Here is a 21,507-nt window from a genome sequence, read left to right as displayed (position 1 = left end):
TATGTGTTGAAACAACAGTTTAGTAAAAATTAAAATGATGGTAACCTGGTGAGAGTTGGGGCCTGCAGTAATCTTCCAACTGTGCAGAGGTTCCTTCAGTACCCAGGTTGGAGGAACCCACCCCAGAGAGAGCTTTCCTATCTCCCTGTTGCACCCCTTCCCACTCCACGATGGCTCGCCTCTGAGAACTGCTTACAGATCTCTTTCCTTCCTCTTTTTTCTTCAGCGCGGTCAGCCCTGACTCCTCTCTTACTGTAACTCCACTCTTAGCTCCTGCGCCCGTCAGGGGCCTCTCTTTCTTGGGAAAAGTGTTGAGATCCTCCTCTAGTCCAGTTACCTTGTTTTACACCTGAAGAAGCTGGGGCCTAGATGGATAAAGTGACTCTAGTTCAAGGGTACTGGAGACTACAGCTGGCATTCCTGCACAGGGAAGCAGCAGTCATTACTCCCCAAGGCCTGCTGGTCTACTGTTCCTAACGTAGGAGGGAGTCTCGTTACAAAGTCTTGTGACAAAAGGCACTATGAGGAGAAAGTGATTACTGGTTCAGTCGACTCCTCACCTGCCTGCCGACACGGTGCCCGAGACCTCCTGTGTCCTCCAGCAGGCACCTGTGACTAATGGCACAGTGGGCACAGTGGCGGCACCGGGCTGGAATCGTGAACCTAGGCTCGGATCTGCTAAGGCGGTCGTCAGCACCCTTGTGTGAGTCACCGCCCCTCTACAGGCCTCCATTTCCTGTTCTATAAAATGGTCAGGATCACAAAATTCGATGTCTCCCAATCTTCTCTAAATATGAGAGTCCCTTGGAGTGTTTCTTAAAAACCCAAATTCCTGGGCTCCGGCCCAGATCTGGAATACCCAGGGGAGATGCCTGGCAATGTGTGTTTAACAAGGGCTCCGGCTCATTGTTATCAGCAGGAAAACGCAGAACCAGATGAACCCTGGGGCTTCTGCCAACTCCAAGATTCTGTCAACAAAAGCCTCCAATTCACTACAAGTGTGGCTCTGAGAGGAAGGGCCTGCACTCAGGGTCAGCTCTTGCCCCTAACAGGATTGCTATCGGAGCTGTGAGTGAGTCAGCCAGCAGGGACTGAGGGACTAAGAAAACAAAATGGGTGAGCTTAATCAGAGGGATTAATTGAGAGAGGGCAAAGGCAGACTTGCAAGGAGGGACAGACGCTAGGGTGAGGAGCAGAAGTGAGCTTTTCTGGGTGACGGGTGGTGCGGGCTGGCCACGTGGAGGAGGTCTGGCCTGGAGGGAGCCAGCTGCACTTTCTTCAAGGCTTTCGGTGTTTCCGTTTCAGAAGATGGGTATTTGTCCAGTGTGGCATGTAGATTAGTGGTGGCTGGGCTTCAGGGGGATCAATAGTCAGAAATAGACATGCAGAGGGGGCCCTTGGGTGGCTCAGTTGGTTAAGCCTCCGACTTCAGCTCAGGTCATGATCTCGCTGTTCCCGAGTTCGAGTCCCGCGTTGGGCTCTGTGCTGACAGCTCAGATCCTGGAACCTGTTTCAGATTCTTTGTCTCCCTCTCTCTCTCTGCCCCTCTCCGACTCATGCTCTATCTCTCTCTCTCTCAAAAATAAACATTAAAAAGAAGAAAGAAATAGACATGCAGAGATAAAGGGCATAAAGGAAAACTTATTCTGACACTTGTTAAAATGGTAAGGACGACTTCATTTGAGACTATTTCAGTAGGAAGAGAGAGTGAACTCAACTCCACCTATAAGCAAAGACAACTGGGGATGTACAGCCAGTGAGCAGAGTGAGGGGGTCTATGGATGGAAAGTTACTAAGAGGAACTTGATTAGCCATCAAGGGTAGGGGGATCCTTGCTAATGCAGGCCAACATGACCAACTATCAAGGGCAAGGGATTCTGAGTAAACTGGCTTAGGAGATTTGTGCCAAGACTGGAGTCAGCAGGCCAAGGTCAAGGGCAGTAGACCAAAGCCAAAGTCAAGGTCAAAACAAGAAGAGGGCTCAGAGGAGCTTGACTCAAGTTTGGTCAGGGGGTGAGATCTCCCATGGTTGAGATGAGGTAGTAAAAAGCTAGTAGGATTTGTCTCTGTCAGGCTAAAGAAGCTGACTGAGAGGAAGAACCATCCTTATGAAAATATGCAGGATTGAACTGGAGGCTGGTGTTGCTTGATAGAGGTAATGTTAATAATAATATAATAGTAATAATTATAGCTCTCATTTATTAATTATCATGTGCTAGTATGAACATTATCTCAAATCTTTAGAAAAACCCTCAGACAGTATTAGTTTTTTAATTTTTACAGGTGAGACAACTTGGGCTCAGGAAAAGCATTGTCAAAGTCAGGAGTTGAATCCGGGTTCATCTGATTCTGAAACTCTCATTGTTTTCACTATGGCATAAATCTTATATATAGCAGTTTGTAAAGTGAATGGATTTATAGAGTGAATGAATACATGAACACACGCACTTTTTTCCAGTCTAAAATAGTTCTCCAGATGAAAACATTCTTTTTGTCTCTGACAAGCCTTAAAAACTGCATGAGCCTCTTATCCACCCTAACTTGGCCTCTCTCTCTGTCACTGTCACGTGGCCTCGGCTTCAACAGTGTAGTTTTGTTTTGTTTCATGTGACTGAGATGCCTAATGGGTGGGGTTAACGGACTCGAAGCCTGGAAAACTCAGTGCACAGCTGAGCACATTGGAAACCCTGAAAACTAACGAGGACTGAAGGGTAGAGCGCAGATCTCCTTGGTGTGCGGATGCCCTGGGGTTACTACATCCTTTTGCCTGTTTCTGACTAAAGGCCACTGGTCAAAGTGAGAGAGAAGCCTTGTGACTTCTGCGTGGAGAAGACTTCGTTCCTTTGTTCCTGCTGTCTGTGGTGAGACAGCTTGTCGCCAAGAACGCAACGGTGATTTGAATACCCCAATGGCTAGAAATATTAAGAGCTAATCCAAACCATCAGAATTGTTGGCTCCCACTCTAGCAAAGAAGGATAAACAAAATCTTTCTCAACTGGGAAATGGTTCAGGATTAATTTTCATGGCGTTTCCAGCCCATCAAAGATAAGCTTTCAACACCGGAATGTTTCACTCAAATTTTTCTCACAGGCTTCATTGTTTTGTTAATCAAGCTTATCACAAGGGTAGCATCTTTGTATCTGTATTGCTAATTAGATTCTTTCAAACCATGTTGACATTTTGGTCGTTTTGAAACCATCTTTTTTTTTTTCCTTTTCATGCACTAGGTCATGTCTTATTAACCTCTTTGAAGATTTGGCTGTCTTTTTAGGGATATTTGAATCACACTGATTTGTGTGCTTATAAAATATGCAGTGAGGACAGATCGACAGAAGGCTGGAATGGAGAAGAAGGAAATAAAGCGCGTGTTGTTAAGTTTCTATCTATGCCACAAACTATAAAAGGTCACACACATAAAATAATGGTATGGGCTATTACACCAGTTGTTTTCTGTTAGTCTCAGCTGATTGATGGTGATCCTATCAGCTAGGAATGCCTGCAACCTTTTCTATCCATGGCAACCCTCACGGACATTTCCCCCACCTGCACCTACCGCGCCTGCCCTGGGGCTCCTATTATGTCTGCAAATTACAGCTCAACTACAACCACCAGGGAACAGCGAAAAAAACAAGATTTATTACTCACAAGTCCTGGAGGGTACATGGCACACCTGGGCTCATATACCCAGGTCAGTAGGAGAGAGAAAGGTAGAGAGAGAGAGAGAGAGAGAGAGAGAGAGAGAGAGAGAGAGAGAGAGAGAGAGAGAGAGAGCCTTCTTCATTTATGGGGTTGAGGATGCTGCCTTCTGTCTCAAGGCTTCCCTCCTGGAGAATTCTAACGCTAGAATTAAAATATAACCTAGTTCCTGGCATTATTATCTGATCCCCATTTAAAATAAACTCTTGGGGCACCAGGGTGTCTCAGTCAGTTAAGCGTCCGACTTCAGCTCAGGTCACGATCTTGCGGCCCATGAGTTCGAGCCCCACATCCGGCTCTGGGCTGATGGCTAAGAGCCTGGAGCCTGCTTCTGGTTCTGTGTCTCCCTCTCTCTCTGCCCCTCCCCTGTTCATGCTCTGTCTCTCTCTGTCTCAAAAATAAATAAACATTAAAAAAAAACCATTTAATAAAAAAAATAAACTCTTGTAGTTATATTTTGCTTCAAACAGGTCATCATTTATTTCACCAGCTCCTAGGTGTTTTTGAGGTTGACAGTTTCTGGATCCTTTCTGGAGGGGTCAGTGTCACATTCGTACTGCATCATGACTGCCACTTGGCGGCCAGTTATTGTATGACACATCTCAGAGCATCTGATTGGTTAAAGCTCCATAACACACTTGCACTCTAGTCGCCAGGGGAGGCTGGGGTAAGGAGGGTGGGGAAGCTAGGGAAGAACGCACCCTGACTTCTTTGCTTCTCTAAAGGGAGGCGATTGGAGACTGTCTTGGGAGCACAAAGGTATTGGTGAATCTAACTACACAAAATAAAATATATATGCTCTGAAAAAATTAACATAAAGCCCAAAGCTAGAACCCAAATGACAAATCAAATCAGTTTTGGGGATACACTGGAACACTTTAAGATGAATCAACTAGTCTTCTGTTTACTTACATCTATGCACAAAAGAAGAGAAAAAGAGTTCTAAGACAGTTATTTTTAAGCAAAAGGGAATAACAGTTCATATTTTCTACTTACAAAGCTCCATGTGAATGCAGTTACCCATGACTACTGGGCAGCATACAAAGTTTTCAGAGATTAAAAAGCTGTGTTGAAAAGGCATTGTTTCTCCACTGAATCGCAGTGGTAACTTCGTCTATATTAGCTGACACACAGGTGCAGATCCTTCTTTAGACTATATTCTACATCATTGGTTTATTTGTTTTGTCACTGCCTGTGTTAACTGCTGTAGCTTTATATGGTAAGTCTGGATATCTGACCATTTTACTCTTCTAACTTTGTTCTTCTTCAAGAAGAACTTCTTCAAGTTTTGGCTATTTTAGGCACCTGAAGTTTGAGATGCCCATATTAATGTGGCCAAATCAACATCCTTTTGTTGATGTTTATGGTATCTTTTCCTAGTTTTTTACTTTCAATCTATCTTCATCCTTATATTTAAAGTTTGTTTCTTTAAAATAGCAAATGGTGATTCTTGCTTGGTTTCCTTGGTCCAGTCTCTCAACCTTTGTCTTTTCTTTGTTTTGTTTTTGTTTTTTAAGTAGGCTTCATACCCAGCGTGGACCCCAATGCGGGGCTTGAACTCATGACCTTGAGATCAAGACCTGATCTGAGATCAAGAGTCAGACACTTAACCAACTGAGTCACCCAGAGGCCCCTCTCAACCTTTGTTTTTTAACTGTAATGTTTAGTCCTTGTACATTTAATGTTGAATTTAAGTTTACCATCTTGCTAGTTGTTTTCTATTTGTCCTATCTATGTTTCCATATTTCTTGCTTCCTCCTTCTTTCAAATCAATCAAGCATTTTTTTTATTATTCCATTTTCTCTTCTTTTGCTTATCTACTTATGGCTCCTGGTCAGGGCTCTCCACAGGTATTATGTTTGTTCCCCTTTTCCCCCTTCTTAACAGATGCAGGTGTTTCTCCCCACTCAGCCCAAGTGCTACAGAAGATGCTGGCTCTCAGTTGAGTTGAGTATGACTGGTAGATGCTCAGCTAGTCTTAATCTCCATAGCTGGTTCAGGAACGAGCATGTAAGCCTGTCGTAAATGAGACTAGAGGAGTGGTTTTCTGGAAACTTCCGGAGAAGTTCTTCCTCACTCTTCTGGAAGGGGGATGGGACACCTCCTTCTCTCATTGAACTAGACAGAAATGGAGAAGCATATGGCCCTTGTTATTAGACACCACACCATGGCCCTGAGGGGAACCAGCTTTAGGACAGGGCTGAATTGTGGCCCACAGAGTGCAGAGACCGAAATAACCTGGGTCTTACTTGACATTGTTGCTTTGCTATGTCAGCCAACTTTGAAATCCTCCTAACTCTGGACTTCCTCCTATGTGAGCAAATACATTTACTTATTTGTTTAAGCCACCTCAAGTGGGTTTTATTTTACACCTGAAAGCATTCTGACGGATATGAGAAGTACATGTTACTTTTATATACAGAAAAAATAAAGATAAAGGTCAGGGATTCTGACCTGGGCTTCCTGAAGCCACAGAAGTAAGTTTCTTTCCCAAATCAATTCCTATTTGACATCAACTCTTCTTATCAATTACTGCATATTGCGTTGAGGTTAGTGAATTTGTACTGCATTCTCTCCCTGACTAGATCCTGAGGTGCAGGGGCCGTGACTTCAGCACCTGGCACAAACTTTGACATTTGTGTTCTACTGTTTCTCGTAAGCCAACAGCAGCTGCTGTATTTGACTTTTCCCCCATGTAGGAGGCTGTGTGAAAGCTGACCACACACAGTACATGGTGCTTTCTTGGGGAGGGCCCCAGTCATCTTATCGACACAGGGAAGGCAACGGTATCTTCTAAGAAGAACCTAGAATGGCACAAAGGGAGTGGTTTATTCTCTGAAGAAGGCAGTAAGGCCAAACTCTGGCCCAAACGAGCTCTTTGCTAAATACCACCAACCTGTTCCTGAAGTGGCTGAGGGACGTCGGAGGCAGGAGATCACTGAGACAGGGGTACATGTGATTGACTTCATTTTTGTTGACAGTCTCCTTGGCAGAGGGGCAAACACAGCGTCACCACGTACGAGAAGATCAAAGTTTTCATAACAGGCACACATCGTGGAAGAGGGTTACCCAGCCTTGTCCTTGTGGAGGAACCCGTGAGTGAGTGTGAATTCTGGATGGCCAGTGCTTTAGTCAATATCTGTGTCCCGAAGGAAATCCTAGAACAAAGGAATAACAAGTTCTTTGGCATTTGTTGGTAATAGACTACTGTCCCGGGTGTTCAGGGCTCTTTTCTTATCCAAAAGATAAGCAAAATAAGTTAACAACTGTATGGCATCAGAAATGCGTCTTTCAGAAACACAAATTAATAAAGGATGTGCAGTTATAACTAACAGCTCATTGAAGGACAAAAGCTGAGTTATTCATGTGTTATTCATGTTTACCTTTATAAAAGAGTCAGAGCATGTACCAACAGGCTAGAGAGAAAGGATAAGCTAGGTTCTTTTATAACGTTACTTTGTAGACAGGGTGGCAATGTGAAAGGCAAATGTTAGAATGTGGTTTGGAACATGCTGGTCTACCAGCCACAGCAAGGTTGGCACTCTTGGCTGTACATGAGAATCACCCAGGAAGCTATTACATGCCCCCGCTTGGCATCCCAGATGAATAAAACAGATTCTCCGGGAGACCCCGGCCTTAGCATTTCAACTGCCCTCCAGATGATTCCATTGTGCATCCCAACTTGAGAACCAATTGTCCTTAGAGTGGAGCCTCTGCTACTCTCAGATCCTCTGCCCTCTGTTTCTCCTCAGGACATAGAGGGTTCTGTCGTGTCCATAAGGAGGACTAATGTGGGGACACAGCAGGACAATTAGTGTGTGATAAACCCAGTACCAGGCATTTTAGGGCCTTGAACATGCCTCAGTTAACCATTCATTTAAATTTATGTTTATTTTTGAGAGAGCGAGTGAGAGCGAGCGAGTGAGCAGGGGAGGGGCAGAGAGAGAGGGAGACACAGAGTCTGAAGCAGGCTCCAGGCTCTGAGCTGTCAGCACAGAGCCTGATGTGGGGTTCGAACCCATGAACCTTGAGATCATGACCTGGGCAGAAGTCCAATGCTCAACCAACTAAGCCATCCAGGAGCCCCAACACTTGGCATTTTTAACTTGTCCTCGGGATGTGTGGGACAACAGGAGATGATTTTGAACAAAACCAAACTCGCTGGGAGGAGTTTTGGGTTTTTTTTAAGTTTAAGAAAGAAATGGAGCACGTGTACACACACACACACACACACACACACACACACACACACGAGTGAGTGGTGGAGGGGCAGAGACAGAAGGAGAGAGAGAATCCCAAGCAGGCTCTGCACTGTCAATGCAGAGTCCGACTTGGGCCTCAATCCCATGAAATGTAAGATCATGATCTGAGCCCAAAACAAGAGTCGGACCCTTAAGTGAGCCGCCCAGGCTCCCCAGAGGCAGATTCTATGTAAGATCTTCAAGGCAGGGCAGTGAAAATGTCCCTGTGGGTCCCCACCACTGCATCTCCTGAGTCCAACCCAAATCTAACATGGCGTATGAGCTCAATAAATGTGTATTGAAGGATTGAATGACTGTTGAGGGGAAATTTCTTATTTCAAATATTTAACCTTTTGGACAAGAGACAGTGAACAGAAGACGGACTGAGTACCAATAAGGACTTTATGACACTTTCCATGAATTGATTCTGGTATATGTAATAGGTCCGACTATTCTCAGTGGATGTGAAAAAGAAACATAATGGACACATGTAAAATGTTGAGATGCTTTCCAGGCCCATAATGTAATATGAGCAAATATGTCTGAATGGAGAGCAATTTCACTGAATTTATGAATAAAAAATAAAACATGGGGCAAAGGTATCAAACGGTGGTCTATCCTTTTCACAGGGACAACTCAGAAAGCAATGGGTTTGGGATGGTCTACTGTGAATGTAATAATTATGTATCCAATTGTAATTTCAATTCCATTAAATATAAAATCACCAATAATCAAGTTTCTTGTTCGGAGTCACTGACGAGGTTATGCAGGTGAATTTTATTCCTGTGCACACAGCTAGCATTACATAGCTCTCACTCCAGCAAAAAGGCTTAACTGTCTTAAGAGGAAAATCTGTACAAAAAAGAAGGTTCCTTTAACCAAAGAATATTTATATAGTTCTCTTTAGGTTGTATCCCTTTTATTAAATGATTATATTTCCTCTCTAAATGTACATCTAAAAGGTTTCAATCATGTTATGGTCCTTTTTTATATCTCTGTTATCTTTTATTTTAAAACCAATATATATATTTATAGTACTCCTTCAATGGAATTAAAGAGCATTTAATTGACTTTTATTGAAGGGGTGACTTTTCTTTCATGGAGGACTTTTCCTACTGAAAAACTTATTTACAAGAGAAAAATATTCTAAATATACTTCTAAAAATGACAATCAAATCTTTGTTGATTGACTTACATTTGATTTATTTTAATTATACTGTTTGATCTAATGGAGTATCCTAGCAGGACAGAAGGGTTAAACCAAAATCTTAAAGTAATTCCTCAATAATCTTATAAAATTTAAAAAAAAAAAAAAACTAGCATGCAAACAGAAAAAGTACTTTATTTATAACATCATTTTGTAAACAATCACACTGTGCATTTTTGAATTCAACAATAACAAATTTTTTTTCTATAGATTTATAGCAAACCTATGTGAAGTCAATGAGTTAATACAAGAGTGAAGACAAACAGGGTAGAATAATTTTTGGAAATGTTAAATTACAGCACTTGATACAAAGACAGATAACTATCTGTACCATAAAAATTTACATGCCACAAAACATTAATTTATAACTTTAAATATGCAGTAAAACACATTTATAAAAAAGCATCAATATTAATTTTATTATAAACCAGTGAATTGCTGAGAGGAATATTTATTAAAACTTACCAAAACCAGTAAATTTTGCAACTGAGGTAAAAATTTATAAGTAAACAAAACTATCATTTATAAGAGCCAAAAAGTAAAAGAAAGGGCAGACGACACTTCCTGATGACTGTGTCTACTCCTTGATATTCTGAAGCAGCTTCAGCAAATGTGACTCAATAACCTGTTGAACTAGAAGAGATAGGTTATCAAGACCACAGCATGCTGATTACACAATTTTAAACAGAACTATCAAATTCAACTTAACATCAACTTTTTCTTTTCTTTCTTTTACATTTTTTAAGTGTTTACTTTTGAGAGAGAGACAGAGCGCGAGTGGGGGGGGGCAGAGAGAGAGAGGGAGACACAGAATCTGAAGCAGGCGCCAGGCTCTGAGCTATCAGCACAGAGCCCCACACGGGGCTCGAACTCACCGACCGCGAGATCTGAAGTTGGATGCTTAACCGACTGAGCCACCCAGGCACCCCCATCAACTTTTTCTTAAAATACTTATTCATCATATTCTGAGGATATACCCTAGTAACATATACTCGTAGTCTGAGGGTGATATGATTGCATGCAATACTTAACACACTTAAAACTTAGTCTGTCATGGACTTAGTAATTGTCTAAGTTACTGGATTCTGTTCTTGCACAAAGTTTGTTCTAAAGAACAGAGAAAGGGCAACCAGAAAGCATTTTGTAAATAATTTGTTACAAAATGTTAAACAAATCTTGTACATAAGTAGGTGTGCACTCTAGCAACTAGTTATTTGGGTTGGTGAAAAGTAACAGTAACAAACTCTTTTTTTTGGTAAGAATTTGTTGATGTTGCCCACAGTTAAAAGTATATGTCAGGAGTTAGGATAACATGTCATGTTTTAGGACAACAAGTGATGAAAATGGTTCAGACCACAGTTTGTACTATTTATACAGCTTTACTAACTAAAATACAATCTGACAGGGGCGCCTGGGTGGCTCAGTCGGTTGAGCAGCCGACTTCGGCTCAGGTCATGGTCTCGCGGTCCGTGAGTTCGAGCCCCGCGTCGGGCTCTGTGCTGACAGCTCAGAGCCTGGAGCCTGTTTCAGATTCTGTGTCTCCCTCTCTCTGACCCTCCCCCGTTCATGCTCTGTCTCTCTCTGTCTCAAAAATAAATAAACGTTAAAAAAAATTAAAAAAAAAATCTGACAGTTCTAAAATACTTACCACCTCTATAGCCCAAGGCTACAGCTAAATCCATAGAATTATACCCAGAGTCAGTTTCAATTGTGGGGTCAGCTCCATTTTCTGTATCAAAACAGAAAAATCTGCATAAATAAAATGAAAATGTAGACACGTTTGTCTATTACTGGCTCATGTGCAAACAGCAGGACAGATTTTCAGCAAAGTGGAGGGTGTCTTCAGGATGGTCTGACAAAGTACGAAGGGCAGAGATTTCACTTCGGTGGGTCAGAGGGAAGACACTTCAAACAAACAGGCATCCTCTCGAAAAGCTGAAACTCATCAACAACTATAGCGAGAACTTCTGCATAAAGACGCCGCGGATTGAGGAAACAACTGTGGATTCACCCGTGATCCTCCAAAGGAAAGCAACAAAGACAAATGCTCCAAGCACAGGTGTGCGGTGTGCTGGAGTTGCTTCTCACAGGGGCAACTCTCTGGTAGCACGTGTTCCAGAAGGATTCACGTGTTTAATAGTAATTAATGATTCTCCCGAGTAATACCAAGGGAGGCCACCTTGTAAGAAGTTAAAATAAACCCCTCACATGGTATTTTCTAAATATTTTCACTTTTAAAAATGGCTTACCTAAGAGCATTTTTACACATTTAACATGATTTCCATGTACGGCATAAAGCAAAGGTGTTCCTCCATTCTGCAAAAGGAAAAGGTCATTTAGTTTTCAAGGTGAGCAAGATTTGAGTAATTCAATGTTGCCGTTGAGGAGTTTTACTAAGAAATGGACACGTAAAAGCAGTTTAAGGCAATTTTCATATTTTGTGAAGAATACTTAAAGCAGATGTCACAAGTGAGTTTACACCATTAACTTTTTCTTCCAGGTGTTTAAGTTAATGATTTTTCCAAATGTTTAGTGAAATGTATTACGTCTCTCCAAACTAAGTAAATCCTAGAGTTTATTACGGTATTTTAAAATCGGTAGCATAAACTCACCCAATCGTATTCATTCACATCAACTCCACAATCAAGCAGCATTTTGACAATATCTGTGTAGCCTTTACTACAGGCCAATGATAGTGCACTTTCTCGACCTTTTCCTAAAAGTTGGGGATCAGCACCCTGGAGTGGTAAGTGGAGAGAAAAGACTTTTCAATTCATGTAAACAAGAATACTGTTGTTTCTGTCACTAAGAATTCAGTTCAATACTTCGGTCAGGTAACGTTCTGGGGTAAATAACGCAAATTTCTACTCATGGATGCCTTCCTTCCTCCCTTTATCTCAGTCCTAACTGTCCTTCTGCTCTGGAGTCAATTTACATCTCCTCCACGAAGCTGGTCCTAGAAAGCTGACGGTACTTTTGCTCCCACTGTACCTCGAGGGAGTCGGGCATTAAATTCTCTCTTGCTGTTTCACGTACGATTGGTCTTGTCTGCCCAGCTAGATCCAGGTTCCACAAGAACATGAAAAGCATGTAAAATTGTTTTGGATCCTCTACCATTGATTGCATCTAGTTGGCTGAAGACACAAAATCTTTACTACAGACTTAAGTAACTGTACATATACATTTTCTGAGGCATTTTCCTTACATTCTGAAGTAGAAACTCTACCACAGCTATTTGCCCGTGTGCTGCAGCCCACATCAGAGGAGTAAATCCTTCTTCATCCGTGTGATTGATAACATTTTCTATTTAAAAGAAAAGCAATTTTTGTCATCTAATTTAACAACCAACTATTAATATCATTAAGAAAATACTGGCATTCTAAAAAGTTGATACTACTACTCACTGAAGTTCACTTTCTGCCGACTTATTTGCTGAAGTCCTATTAAGTGTTGTTGCACAGTGCGGTGTGAATGTATTAAAATGTGCTTCGGTATACACAGCTCAGTTCAAACAGCGTGTTTCTACTGCACATGACGTAACGCTAGGTACAGGGCAGTCCACAAAAGACTGGACGCGGGATCAGGAGACCATAGTCTGATTCCTGCCTCTGTCACTTTACAGGACTATGATTCTGGGCATATCATTTAATTTCTCCAATACATGGAAAAATACTTTGCTTATCTCAATGAGTAGTTGGGAGAAACACAATAGAAGCGAGATTATATAATAGCCCTTACAATTATATAAATATGTATTATAAAACCTCCAAAACCTTATTAAAATTATCTTCTACTCTATAGCTAACATTGATATTTTTTTCATTCTTGGTGGTTTACTAACATAATTGGGATGAAGACAGAATAATCTGAAACACAGTCCCATGCAATTCTACCTTGAACCCCATTTTGTTTCCTAGATTCACCTTACTAGTTATAAAGTCCACAGGTTTCCCCTAAGTTTATTTAGTAGACTGAGAACGAAACCTTCAAATATTTATGAACAAAAAGAAATAAAATACTGAAGTATGTCTTATAAGAAAATGACATGATGAAAAAAAACCCACCTCTTTTATCATGCACCCTGTATTCAATCAGTAATGTTGGGATAACTGGCTAACTTTATGAAAAAGGAAAATAAAAGTAAAGCTTGACCTTTACCTCCTTATACCAAAACATTCCATATGCGTCAAAGATTGAAATGTGAAAAAAACCAAACCACAGAAATTGTAGAATAAGATGTGAGTGAATTTATTTGTAATTTTGAAGTAGAAAATCATTTCAAAGCAGGATATAAAACTCAAAAGTTGCAAGGAAAAAAATAAATTTACCACTACAAAATGTTAAAATTTTGTTTGAAAACATCAGAATCAAAGGAAAATGACAAACTAGAAAAAAAATGCAACATAAACAACAAAGAGTGAATTTCTTTAATTTAGATAAGAGTTCACATAAATCAACACATATCAGGCAGTTCACACACAAAAAAGCTTAAATAGACCATAATTTTAAAAACTGAAACAAAAGCAGTATGAGAGACTATTTTTTCACCCATGAGATTAGCAAAGATTAAAGTCTGATAATATCTTGTGTCAGGGTATGGGGAAACAGAAACTCTAACTCTGGTGTAGGCACAGGACAAATATCTGGCAATATATATATAAATAAAAATTCACATTTCTTTTGACCTAGCAAATATACTTGTAGGAATTTACCTACTTAAAAGGAACATAAACAAGACTATTATTTAAGAGCAAGAAATTGGAATCACCTCCAAGAGGATTAGTTAAAAAATAAAAACATGCACCTGGGTGGCTCAGCCGGTTAAGTGTCCGACTTTGGCTCAGGTCCTGATCTCGAGGTCCGTGGCCGTGAGACCTGTGTCAGGCTCTGTTGCTGGCAGGTCAGAGCCTGCAGCCTGTTTCAGATTCTGTGTCTCCCTCTCTCTCTGCCCTTCCCCTGCTCATGCTCTGTCTCCCTCTATCTCTCAAAAATAAATAAACGTTTAAAAAAATTTAAAAAAACTGGGGCGCCTGGGTGGCTCAGTCGGTTAAGCGTCCGACTTCAGCTCAGGTCACGATCTCGCGGTCTGCGAGTTCGAGCCCCGCGTCGGGCTCTGGGCTGATGGCTCAGAGCCTGGAGCCTGCTTCCGATTCTGTGTCTCCCTCTCTCTCTGCCCCTCCCCCATTCATGCTGTGTCTCTCTCTCTCTGTCTCAAAAATAAATAAACGTTAAAAAAAAATTAAAAAAAAATTAAAAAAAAAACAAAACATGGTACATATGTATGCAGCAATACAGTGCAAAATCATAGACCTGTTAAACTATTAAAAAGAATGAAACAGATCCTTATGTGCTTATATGGAAAGATGTCCAAAATATTAAGTGAAAAAAAGGAAAGTGTAATACGGTGTGTACAATACTTTCCCTCTTGTGTAAACAACAAAAAAGCACATATATATTCTCATACAGAACTCCAAAAATAAACAGAAATGTTTTCTAGAAAAGTTTTCTGAAAATATAAGAAATTTATAATATTTGCTTTTGGGAACAAGGCTAGGATGGTATGGGAAGCTGTGACTTTTATACTTTATATACTTTTTGTTTGTCTGTTTTTTACTACCTATTGGGTTATCTGCCTGGTGAGATTATGCAACGATTTTTTTTGTCTTTATACTTTCCTGTATTAAAATAAAACAACAAAAATCTAATAAACCCTACAAAACTTAAGTACGTTTAAAAGAACAGGCTATTACCTTGTTCAATCCGAGTAGCTAGGTAAAGCATCTCTCCCTGAGCAGCCAACTGGTGAACAGATAGAGCTGAAACAACACCATAAAAAGCTTCACAGTTTTTGACTTATAGGGTACACTTTCATCACGTCAGTATTCATATGTGTGCAGCAATTTTCTTTTCTAAAATAAAAACTCTCATTTTATTGTTTAAAAAAATATAACTTAAAATATACGTATATCTGAGGATCGGTATGTGTTTAAGGCAATTCTGACAGCTACAAAGTATTATTAGCAATGAACAGGCAAATTGTTATGATCAACTATTAATGCAAATCGCCACTGATCTTATCAATCAAAGAGACAGTTTAGGTATTTAATTTTTAAAATGCTAACTCAATATCCAAACTTAGGAGGATGTTGGGTCTAAAACCACACAAAGATACACCTTCTGTCTTTTTATTGACTGAATCCTCTGAAATCCCAAAGACCATTATTTCAAGACTCCACGGGTTTTTTTCTAACCCATGGGAATTAGTAAGTTGAAAACTAACTTTCAGAGTAAATTCTTGAATGCAGACTTCATTGTGGCTAATCAGCTGTGTGACCTTGAGTAAATAATTAAATGTTTTTGTCTATAACATGAGGGAGGGGGACTGCATAATCTCTAGGTGTTTCTTTTTAGCTCAAAAATAATATGGTTGGACTATTTTAAGACAATATCTTTATTTCATTCATTTATGCATTCATTTATTTATATTTAAAAGTTTAGGGGCGCCTGGGTGGCGCAGTTGGTTAAGCGTCCGACTTCAGCCAGGTCACGATCTCGCGGTCTGTGAGTTCGAGCCCCGCGTCAGGCTCTGGGCTGATGGCTCAGAGCCTGGAGCCTGTTTCTGATTCTGTGTCTCCCTCTCTCTCTGCCCCTCCCCCGTTCATGCTCTGTCTCTCTCTGTCCCAAAAATAAATAAACGTTGAAAAAAAAAATTAAAAAAAAAAAATAAAAGTTTATATATTTAAAGAGAAAGAGAAGGGCAGAGGGAGAGAGAGAGAGAGAGAGACAGACAGACAGATAGAGAGGATCCCAACCAGGCTCCTCAATATCAGCGCAGACCCCCAGGTGGGGCTTGATCCCATGAGTGAGATCAGGACCTGAAGTCAAGAGTCGGAAACTTAATTGACCCACCCAGGCACCCCTCATTTATTTATTTTAAGACAACATCTTTATTTTACAACAAAACTAAACAGGCACTGTTCTGTGAGAGTTCATCTTAGAAATTAGTATCACTTGATCCTTGACTTCAGTAATATGACTGAGTGGCCTTAATAGAAAGGAAAGCAATTAGGAAGCACATGGAAATATAATAAGTAGAAACTTTGGCTAATAGGTGAAGTAAGAATCATGGACTCCTCCTGGCTTAACTGCTAGGGCATGCCATTCAAAATCAGGAGAGATACAGTGTTTCCAAAGTAAAAACAAATATTTCACCATGCTTTAGAATATAGATGCATTTACATTACATATTCAGATACAGTCCCTAACGTCAAACTGCTAACTGGTTTTCTTTCATTAACATACCCATACTAGATTTTTCTGATTTGTATAGAAGAGCTTCATTTTATTTCCTCTAGAATGATTCCATTTTTAAAAATTGTGGCGTCAAGGTTTTAAAAAGAGAAATTTCACATTCATATTATTATAGTCAAATTCTAAATTACAAATCACTCAGCTTTTACTACAAATCACTTGCTGATCACTGATCTAGTTTAAAAGTAAAATGTGAAGTAAAAATACTGTCTTACTTTGCACATAGTTCAGAATAACAAATTGTTTTTTTATAGTTAAACTATAAAGGTTTTAATAGTGCCTGGGTGGCTCAGTCGGTTAGGTGTCTGACTTCGGCTCAGGTCTGATCTCGTCGTTACGTGAGTTCCAGCCCCGCGTAGGGTTCTGTGCTGACAGCTCAGAGCCTGGAGCCTGCTTCAGATTCTGTGTCTCCCTCTCTCTCTGCCCCTCCCCTGCTCACACTCTGTCTCTCTCTCTCACACAAAAATAAACATTAAAAAAAAAAACTATAGGGGCGCCTGGGTGGCTCAGTCGGTTAAGCGTCCGACTTCAGCTCGGGTCACGATCTCACGGTCCGTGAGTTCGAGCCCCACGTCGGGCTCTGGGCTGATGGCTCAGAGCCTGGATCCTGCTTCCGATTCTGTGTCTCCCTCTCTCTCTGCCCCTCCCCCGTTCATGCTCTGTCTCTCTCTGTCTCAAAAATAAAATAAACTTTAAAAAAAAAAACAAAAAACTATAAAGGTTTTAAGAATGAAAACCTGTAAAAATCTGTATGTGTATGAATGTAAACCTGTATTTGTATAAACCTATACAAAATCTGTATTAAAATCTGTATTTTTTTCTCAACATAGAAATATAAAACATGAAATATGTGACTCTGCAGTAATATTGTGAAATTTTAAATTACTAAAACTATCAAGACATCACTTTCCTGGGGCGCCTGGGTGGCGGAGTCGGTTAAGCGTCCGACTTCAGCCAGGTCATGATCTCGCGGTCCGTGAGTTCGAGCCCCGCGTCAGGCTCTGGGCTGATGGCTCGGAGCCTGGAGCCTGTTTCCGATTCTGTGTCTCCCTCTCTCTCTGCCCCTCCCCCGTTCATGCTCTGTCTCTCTCTGTCCCAAAAATAAATAAACGTTGAAAAAAAAAATTAAAAAAAAAAGACATCACTTTCCAAATAGAATATGCATTCAAAGAATATAATGTTTCAAGGCCAAACTCTTGAAAGCATTATACCAGTAATAAGAATATTTTAACAAATCAGTGGGAAATACTTACAATTTGCTAAGAGAGGTGTGGTTGAGACCTCATTTCCTCTGTGTTTGTTGGTTAAAGTAGTTGATTGTTTTATGGGTGAGAAGTGCTTTGTTGTAGAGGGAGTGTAGACATGCCTTACTTGAATTCCCGGAGAAGGAGATGTATGGATATTGCATTCAGCTAAGTAAAATAAATTTAAACACATTAACACAATATTTTAATGATAAAACATTTCAAAGTTCTATGTCAATGTTTACATTAAAAGAGAAATACACGAGGTACATCTTCAACTGTTTCTCAAGTGATATTAAATTATTCTTTGCTATTAAAAAATCTATATCATCATAGTGAAAGTTCCAGGAAAAATCTGTATTAATTTTGAACAATTTTAGTTTGAAATTAGCTTTTTTATTCAGTAGATTGTTATAAAAATAAATCTACAATATGATGGCAGACTTCACTGCATTAATGCATGGGAAACTGAGGCCAAATATTCATGGAATAGGGAATATTAAGCTAATTCATTTCTTAAAAGGCACGAATAATTTTTCTTCTATCATTTAAAAAGGTACAAATAAGAAACTTTAATTTCTAAATAAAGGTCAAGCTAGAAAATTTTAAAAAATCAACATACATTATAGACATCACAAAACATGAAAATTATTTAATTTCGGTTTCTGTGAGATTCTAGAAAATCATATTAAAAGATGACTTCCAAACTCTCTTCCCAAACTCAAAATCTCATGATCAGAAAGGAAAAACAAAAACCAAAACCAAAAAAACAAAACCATACACAAAAAACACAAAAAAACAAAAACAGAACAAATGCACATATTTATACCATAACTTGCAACCTTTAAATAGGACAGATGCCACTTCCAGGTCAGAGTTAACCTGATCTTGAATATTTTTACTATCCTCTTCATTTAAGGACTTCACAAATCGAGAACACACGTTCATATCAAATCGGTTAGGTAATATGAATTTCATTCCCATGGCAACACCCTGAGCTGATCCTTCCTCTGCATTTGAGTCCAGCTGATGTTCTATTTTAATGTCTGGCGTGCCAGTTAGACTGTAAGTGCTGGGACACTCTTCCACTATCAGCTGGGCTCCAATATCCAGATTTGTTGACGTAGCCATGACTTCAACTGTAGTTTCAATGATTAAAACATTCCTTCATGATTTCCTCTTTGTTTTATAGGAGTGGTATCCAGTGTGTTCTTGGAATTTAGATATTGAAAAATCTGAAAGAAAAAAATTAAAAAGATTATATCAACTTAGGTAATAATACACAAAATAATCATTTTTCAATCAAGTATGCACATAGTGCTCTTACAAGCCCCTATACATAACAGAAAGCATACAATGTTTGGAGGCAGACACCTGGGTATGAATCCAAGCTTTCCCACTTCTTGGCTGTGTGAACTGGTACATTATTCAACCTCTCTAAGTCTCAGTCTCATCTGTAAAATGGGGGTATCGCCACTAATTGCATAGGATCTTGGTAAAGACCAAATGAGATACAGGCATATTTTTACCTTCATCACCAGGTTCCAACAAATTTTACTCTTTTCTCCCTTCTCCTATTCCTGAACATTGATAAGTGGACAGAAGATCAAGCTAACAATGAAAATAAACTTTCATGGTTTTTCACCAAGTTAGACCAAGAAGATGGAAGCTATGAACCATGAAGAGGGCTCACACCAGAACACAACCATGCTAGCACCTTGATCTTGGACTACCCAGCTTTCAGAACTAACCGAAGTTCCTGCTACAGGCAAAGCCCAGAGAGGGGTGGGAGGCACTTCATCAAGATGGAAAGAAGCTAGTTCCTGTTGGGAGAAAACCTTGTAAAAAACTGTCATAGTATCTTTCTCTCAAAAATTGGGCATTTGTTATTTTCATAGTTCAAGTAGGTGACCTTTTCATTGACTGATAGATTTAAACAACCTTCTAAATTTATTTATTAGATTTTTAAGTGCGTATTTATTTGAGAAAGAGAGAGAGAGAGAGACAATGACAGGGGAAGGGGCAGAGAAAGGCGGATAGAGGACACAAAACGGGCTCCATGCTGACAGCAGAAAGCCTGATGCGGGGCTTGAACTCATAAACTGTGGGATCATGACCTGACCGGAAGTCTGACACTTAACCGACTGAGCTACCCAGTAGCTCCAAACCACCTTCTAATTTTAAAGTGCCAAGACTTCATTCCATAAACTAAAATGGCTAAAACATTAAAAAAATTTGATGTGAAAACTTTAACCTCTTACCTGTAGTTCATTTTTTTAACATGCTATGTTTATAAGTGGTTCTCAGTTTGAATTTAAGATAAAACTCATTGTATCCATGTCTACTGGCATCTATAACACCTGATTTTTGGACAGGTAAAGGCTTTACAAAGCTTTGGTTATGATGTACTGAAGATACACTTCTCAGTTTTTGTTTAGTTAAAATGTTAGCAACTTAATATAGGCTCTTATGAAAATTTCCGGAGGGACGACCCATCTCCCACAGACTCCTACCCAGAGCTGGCCTAAATGCAATCCCCTGAGCTCTCTTAGCACACTGCATTTATTTCCATTTTGGCATTTACCATTCCTTTGAATGTTTCCACTTAAACTCCCAGGAAACTGAAAACTTCTCTAGGCTGGGGGCCACTCTTACTAATCTTTGCATACAAAACAGAGCTTGATCCCATCAGGTGCTCCAGAAATGTTTTCTGATATGAAGTTTAACACTGTTTCATATTATTTTCTATCCTAAAATGACCCTGCGAGATGCCCAACAGGGGCTTGCTAATTAGATCTGGCATTCCGGTCTCAACATCACTACTATCTAGCTGTGCAACAATGGAAAGAGAAGTCATATACTTTTTCTGAGACTCGTTGTATTAATCTATACAACGAAGACGGTTGAAATAGGCATCTCTAATATTCTTTCTAGCTCTAAACATCTTCCATGTCATAATATAGGCGGAATTACCCTCTTCGAGAAGGAGAGAACTGGGGCGAGGAGGGAGTGAAAACAGAACGCTGGTCCTGCCAATACGCTAGACGAGATGAGCCAAAATTGATGGGTTAAGCTAAGATTTTGAAGACTTGGAGAAGGGGAGGTGAAAATAGGATTGAGAGTAAGAGGCAGTGAGAAGACGGATGGCCAAAGGAGAGCTAGGATCACCTCGATGGGTCAGAGCCCAGGGATGAAGGGAGAAAACCTAATGAGATACACATTCCGCAGTGGATCCTAGTAACAGGTGTCCCTTGGCTCTTCCTACTCCTGAAACTGTCCACCAAGGAAAGGAAGGTGCTATGAAAATGACGCCTCATAGGCGACAGGTGTCCCAGGGCAGAAGCCCCGTGAAAGGGACACTTGTAGGGAGGGAAGTCCGCTCGGGAGCCACCCGCCAGCTCGGCCCGAAAAGTCGCTCAGGCGGAAACTCTGGTTCACCCCCGGCGGGAGGGTCCGGGGGACAGGGGCCGGAAGCCTACTGGATGGGCGCGCAGGGCCTCGCGACTACCTTCGACAGCCGACAGCGAGTCGGGCCTTTCCATCTGCGGCCACAGATTCACTGCAGGCCCCCAAACCGCGGCTTGTTTTGACCGCGACGTCACTTCCGATTTCTTCTTTCGGGGTTTGGCCAAAAAACGTTCCGCGTCACCGCAGCCGAGAGGACTTCCAGGTTTTTTCCCCCGCCGCTGCGCAGTCTCTGCTGCCCAAGTACTACAGACACTGGGTCACTTCAGCAGGACCCGTCTGGGTCTCTAGAGCAACACCCGTCCAGTACTGGGATCACGACTCCTCCTCCCCCATCGTCCCG

General features: G+C 40.6%; 1 protein-coding gene across 1 annotated transcript; it reads right to left on the bottom strand.

Annotated features, from left to right (window-relative positions):
• Positions 1 to 9,259: 9,259 nt before the first annotated feature.
• On the bottom strand, positions 9,260 to 21,507 carry ANKRA2 (ankyrin repeat family A member 2). The gene is made up of 9 exons (XM_025924200.2): positions 21,208 to 21,507; positions 18,542 to 18,934; positions 17,709 to 17,867; positions 14,895 to 14,960; positions 12,350 to 12,447; positions 11,757 to 11,882; positions 11,394 to 11,460; positions 10,793 to 10,873; positions 9,260 to 9,777 (listed from the first exon to the last, which is right to left on the bottom strand). Exons 2-9 carry the CDS (start codon positions 18,828 to 18,830, stop codon positions 9,722 to 9,724), a joined length of 942 nt encoding a protein of 313 aa, XP_025779985.1. The 5' UTR covers positions 18,831 to 18,934; positions 21,208 to 21,507; the 3' UTR covers positions 9,260 to 9,721.

The sequence above is a fragment of the Puma concolor genome, chromosome A1 (assembly GCF_028749965.1).
Source record: "Puma concolor isolate L17-30 chromosome A1, mPumCon1.1.hap2, whole genome shotgun sequence".
Taxonomy (NCBI): domain Eukaryota; kingdom Metazoa; phylum Chordata; class Mammalia; order Carnivora; family Felidae; genus Puma; species Puma concolor.
Note: the sequence above shows the minus strand (reverse complement) of the source record. Positions and strands in the feature narration are given on the sequence as shown.